The 6153-nt window shown below is 31.7% G+C and overlaps 1 protein-coding gene across 1 annotated transcript; it reads left to right on the forward strand.

Moving 5' to 3' along the window:
• Positions 1–1776: 1776 nt before the first annotated feature.
• On the forward strand, positions 1777–5595 carry LOC143619751 (ras-related protein RABE1c-like). The gene is made up of 8 exons (XM_077091608.1): positions 1777–1880; positions 4106–4178; positions 4262–4362; positions 4451–4516; positions 4589–4686; positions 4778–4840; positions 4928–5020; positions 5305–5595. Exons 1-8 carry the CDS (start codon positions 1808–1810, stop codon positions 5386–5388), a joined length of 651 nt encoding a protein of 216 aa, XP_076947723.1. The 5' UTR covers positions 1777–1807; the 3' UTR covers positions 5389–5595.
• The last annotated feature ends 558 nt before the right edge of the window (positions 5596–6153 follow it).

Below are 6153 nucleotides of genomic sequence, written 5' to 3' on the forward strand. Positions count from 1 at the left end.
TTGATTCTCACGTTTAGCACGTTAATTTTATTTGTATGTTAACTTTTTCCTATATGTGTGTGTGTGTATATATATATATAGGGGAAGTATAGAATGAAAACACATTTGAGTTGTGAAAACCCTATGTAACATTGTGTTGTTTTTTTTGTACACGTAATATATGTTGTAACATTTAATACAAAACATCGGAACATAAAAAAAAATTGTTTTGCTATTTGTTAACATTTTTTTTGCACACGTAATATATGTTGTAACATTTAATACAAAACATCGGAACATAAAAAAAAATTGTTTTGCTATTTTTTAACATTTTTTTACTAATTTTTATATATGTTTTCAGGAGAGAGAAAATTATATTTGTATTTACAATTTTTATTCACTTTAATTGAGGACCACAAGATTTAAACTTTAATTAAAAACATGTGGTTGAGAATGAGTTTCTAGAGTTTTCACAACTTAAGTGAGTTTTCATTTTAACCTTAACCTATAGGGGAAGTATAGAATGAAAACCCATTTGAGTTATGAAAACCCGTGAAAACCCTATGTAACATCGTTTTGTTTTGTTTTTTTTTGCATACGTAATATATGTTGTAACATTTAATACAAAACATCAGAACATAAAAAAAATTTGTTTTGCTATTTTTTAACATTTTTTTACTAATTTTTTTATATGTTTTCAAGAGAGAGAAAATGTTATATTTATATTTATAATTTTTTATTAACTTTAATTGTGAACCACATAATTCAAACTCTAATTAAAAACATGTGGTTGAGAATTGGTTTATAGAGTTTTCACAAATCAAGTAACTTTTTATTTTAATCTATCCCTGTGCTTTTATAGGCATGCAACATTTCAGAAAAAAAAAATCTTTATATTTTTAAACTCTTTTATTGACATCAGTCCATAAATTAAGAATAGAAATTAAATGAAACTTTTGTTTTTATATTTTACGTTCACTTTTTATAAATCTAATCGATTATTACACAATATGGTTTGAAATGATCTAACCAGCCTTACCAGTAAACCTAAAATAAATGGATGAATGACGAGTTTGGTGTTTCAAAACATTGACTATAACCGATAAAACACCAGGCGTGTTACTCGTGTCGGGTTAAATTGTTTAATCATAACACACTATGTGTGTTTTTGTGTTTGAGGGCATGCTTGGGTTTGAGTTTAAAAAATGCTTATTAGCTTATTGGCTTTTTTGAAGTTTCATTTTGAAAAGTCAGGATTTTGGGCTTTTGAAAAACTGTTTTTTAACCCTTTCAAAAAGCTAAAATGGGAAACTTTTTTGTGATTGTCAAACAGGTTTTAGTTTATTAGTATTTTAAAAACATTAATAAGCCAATAAACATTTTTTAAACTCAGCCCCAAACATGCTATGTAAATATGTGGAAATTAGTAGTAGAATAACTTAAATTTTTATAATACAGAATTTACTTTTATATGGTGTTGGGTGACATTACAGTCAGTCACCTGGTTTGTTTCCGTTAAATAAAAAAACCGACAGGTGTCCCACGTCAACCCCGGAAGGAAACAAACACCTTCTCCATTCATCATCCCCCCATTTTATTTTATTATATTTTTCCTTCATTGACCGGAGCCACCTGTAAATATCATACTGCCTCACTCATATCACTCCCTACCTCAAACTTTAGGCGGATCGCTGATCGATTTCTGATTCGGTGCGTATTCTGCTTTTAATTTAATTCATATTTCGTTTCTAATTTCTGAATTTGATTTGATTGGTCAACAGATATAAGTGTTTGCACTTTTGTTTGACTTTAATTTGATTATTATACGATGGCCGCTCCACCTGTCAGGGCACGTGCAGATTATGATTACCTTATTAAGCTTCTTTTGATCGGTGATAGCGGTAAGTTTCTCTTAATTAACCCCTGCAATTTGCATGCTATTAGCTTATGACTCTGGTGGTTTTTGTATAGATCTAGGTTAAATTGGTGCAATTTTTATTTTATAACATGGTGTTTGTCTCTGGATTGTTTAATGTCTTGATCATTGAATTGTTGTTTGTGCAATATGCTAATGTAGTGTTCTCTAGCGTTTTCATTACCTGTACACTCAGCTTGTTGAGTTGTTGGGTCAAAAGCAGTTGTTTGATGTCGTGTTTGTGGCTGGCAATCTGTCTGTCATAAACTTAGTTTTCCATCTAGAAAGAAGACGCTGAGTTTGACAAATAAAAGTCAGGTTTGATGTGTGCGTGTGAGAGAATGCATTTCAGACAGTTTCTTGCTAATGGTGCTGCTTTCTTCGAGAGATGTAGAGACACAGGCCGTAGGATGTGTTATAATAAATACAACATTGTTGGTTTGGCTCGACGCAGTTGTCTTGAACATGTACAATAGTATTTATGCAAGGATATGGGTGATAGTTTCCATGTTAAAAATGCACTTTATGTGAAATTAAAGTTCAGATTAAGTCTATTGATACTCTCATTGAACTTTTAAATTGGTTGGAACACGTCTAATATGATGTTGTGTGAACTAACAGTTTAAAGCCCACGGATGTGTAATGTGTTCGAGAGATGTAATAGAGGGGTTGAGGAGAGAACTACAATAGAGGACGAGACATTACACTATTGGCCATGAAACTCAAACTAAATAGTCATAAAGTTCTCTAATTATGACGATAGATTTGATTGATAACATTAATATATACTTATATAGTATGACTTTATAAATTGCGGAATCTTGGATATATTAGATTAAGAAAACAGTAACGTTATTCTAACTAATGCACCTAAGCAATGAAGCTAATAACAACCAAATAATTGCTGCATTGATGATAGTTACTTGAATTGTCCATGTTAGTTCTACAAAACAAACAAATACAGTTTACCCGAAAGCATAATACATGCTTTTCAAATTGTATATTTAGTATTTTGGTTGTCTCCATAACTACAATGGAAAAAGCTAGTTTCTTTACTCATAACTTACCGCAAGGGATATTTTAAATATTTCTTGGGTTTGCATATTAAAAAGGTTTTTCTTCTCTTTTTATAGAACTGGCTAGAATACCTTAGCTGAAATAACTGTTATGAAGAAATAATGCATAAAGGGGGTAAGGTTGTTATGGTTTGTCATGAAAGCCGGTAGGTTATGGTCTTTATGGAGCTGTAAATTAATGTAAGTACGATGCCCGAAGATTCTTTTGGCTCTGATACTGCTTGGCATATCATAGGAAGCAAGTAAATAAAATGGCAACGTATCTTTAAGTGACACACTTGGAAAATTGATTTATTAGTCATACATAATTACAGATAATCATATTAGTAGCACTATTTTTTTCTTCCAATTTTGTTAAAATTGTTTACCATCAACAAACATTCAAACAATAACAGTTGAGATGTTGACATTCTGTTCATCAAGGTGGTAACATTCAACTGTTGATGATTGTTGATGGTGAATAATAGTTGAGATCTCTAATTGGTAAATTTCATAATTTCTAAACATTATTTTCTTATAATTTTTTAATCTGTCTTTATCTCACTTATCCTTTCCTTTTCTTGCAATTATGTATCCTGATGAAGGATTTATTTTCTTTATATTTTTTTCATTATTTTCTTATAAAATGTAGATCAAAGACCCCACTATAATAAAGATTGTGTTTGTTGACAAACTTCTGTCTTTTTTTCTTTTACACACCCCAACATTATCCATAAAGTATGTGGACCACACCATTTATTTCATAACTATAATACCAAGTTACCAACCATCCCATGTACTTGATACAAAATTACAAACAATCCTAACTACATATGGAATGCAAGAATAATTTCAACCTCTAATAAATGGAGTCCATATTTTATTATAGCAATTTGTACTAGAGTTTCTTTAATATTGCCATAATTCCCTGATATCTTTTCCATGCCTATTTTATACATAAATTCTATAACATGCTTCATTTGGACTGAATTCTACCATCTGATTTCTGAAAATATTGGGTTCTTACTCAGTTATTCTTCATATTTTGGAACAAATTTTTGTAGCTTTGATGTGAGTCTGCATGATAACACAAACACCTGAGCTTAGATATCATTAATCACATGCGAATATTTCCATTTCTTTCCTTCATTGGCAGGTGTCGGGAAGAGTTGCCTTCTTTTGCGTTTTTCTGATGGTTCTTTCACTACTAGTTTTATCACTACCATTGGGTGAGTTAACTTCATAACTACTACACTACACGAACAGTTGATGTATTTTTTGTAACATTTTATATACTAAGCTTGTGATACAGTATTGATTTTAAGATAAGAACCATTGAACTTGATGGCAAACGGATCAAACTCCAAATCTGGGATACAGCTGGTCAGGAACGGTTCCGAACAATCACAACCGGTAAAGTTCTAAATGTTCTTTTTAGTTGTTTTTTTTTGTTTCTTATCATAATGCCATGTAATTTACACTTTTACCCTCCAAACTCCAGCTTACTACAGGGGAGCTATGGGCATTTTGCTGGTGTATGATGTGACAGATGAATCATCTTTCAACAGTAAGTTTTCCTCCCCTCAACTCTAATATTACGAAAATGCCACTTATGTATTTAATCTTGCTTCCTGATAAGACATAAGAAACTGGATTCGCAACATTGAACAACATGCTTCTGATAATGTTAACAAGATCTTGGTCGGGAACAAGGCTGATATGGATGAAAGCAAAAGGGTATATCATATTTGTGCTTTTTTATGATTTGAAAGATTTTTGTTTGTCAAGAAAACCAAAAAGATAAAACCGTTATCACATTTTACTGTAGGCTGTACCAACCGCAAAGGGGCAAGCACTTGCTGATGAATATGGCATTAAGTTTTTTGAAACTGTAAGTAAACCCACTGACATGTTAATGTTCTAGTTACTTTTATGAGACGATTTAAAGAAAACCTTATATGATTTATGTTGTTGGCAGAGTGCAAAAACAAACCTAAACGTTGAAGAAGTTTTCTTTTCGATAGCAAAGGATATCAAGCAAAGGCTTTCAGAGACCGACACTAAGGCTGAGGTACGGTGCCATTAATAATTGTTATGTATATATATTTTGTAAAAGTTATATATATAATAGTTCAGATGCCTACTCGAGCTTGAGCTTGTTTATCAAGCAAGCTTATTTTTTAGGCTCGAGCTTGTTTAAACTTGGCTTGTTTACACACCTAGTTTTATGGATTGGAGATACACATTGGGTCCACTTGGCCTTTCCGCTCATATGGCTTGCTTGTTTTTAAGCTATAGTTTCTAATTTCCTTCCCTCCTGTTAATGATAAAACATAACACTCTGAATCATTGCAGCCATCTACAATTAAAATTAATCAACCAGATGCAGCTGGCGGGAGCGGTGAACCTGCTCAGAAATCGGCTTGCTGCGGTTCTTAAACTGATGGTGATGCATATATTTATGTTTTATGGTTGATGTTTGGATTTGTTTGTGGAATAGCTTGTAGCAGTGACAATTGAAGTAACAGTTATTGTAACTACACTATTATTGTGGAGGTCATGCTTGTGTATCTTTGTAAGTTTCTACTTGACATAATTATTCATGTTTTTATTATGTTTAAAAACTAATTCCCCGTGGTTTAACAGCTGTTCAAGAGAACTATGACGTGCTGTGGTAACATGTTTTTACTAAGGTTAACTACCAAAAGAAAAAAAAAACTTATTTTATGGTTTTGCTTATAAAAGTCTATCAACTCAACTTTTGCGTTTGAAAGTCCTTCTATTTTTTGAATTTGAACATAAATGTGATTTTTTTTAAAAAGAAGACTTGACACTTGTTGAACCGGTTATTTCACTTACGTGGCTCTTTTGTTAAAAAAAGGAAAATAATAAAGGGAAAGGATAGGAACGATGAATATATCAAACCTTAGTAAACTGAAATGATGCACGCCACGAAGCATAATCGAAAAGAAAGAAGCAGCTTGAAATCGACACGAGGTATGCAACTGGAAAATAAATCAATAAATAAACTTGAAATCGAACCGCTAGAATAAACTTATATTGCAATTTATTGTTGTTTGATATAGTGGTTTGTTTTTCTTGATTTTTCATTCTTATATGTGTTTTTCATTGTGAAATTACATCGTAATACGATTCCCACGTTATGATTTATAGTTATTGAGTTTAACGCCATCCACATATGTT

Source organism: Bidens hawaiensis, unplaced genomic scaffold (assembly GCF_021521415.1).
Source record: "Bidens hawaiensis isolate Kalapana, Puna unplaced genomic scaffold, B.hawaiensis_p1.1 tig00002507_1, whole genome shotgun sequence".
Classification (NCBI taxonomy): domain Eukaryota; kingdom Viridiplantae; phylum Streptophyta; class Magnoliopsida; order Asterales; family Asteraceae; genus Bidens; species Bidens hawaiensis.

What these genes read in the sequence shown, in the direction of transcription:
- LOC143619751 (XM_077091608.1), top strand. Translation starts at nt 1,808, where the DNA reads ATGGCCGCTCCACCTGTCAGGGCACGTGCAGATTATGATTACCTTATT. An exon ending in GTTCCGAACAATCACAACCG is followed by an intron (nt 4,363 to 4,450) that starts GTAAAGTTCTAA and finishes TCCAAACTCCAG; the next exon opens with CTTACTACAGGGGAGCTATG. An exon ending in AGACCGACACTAAGGCTGAG is followed by an intron (nt 5,021 to 5,304) that starts GTACGGTGCCAT and finishes GAATCATTGCAG; the next exon opens with CCATCTACAATTAAAATTAA.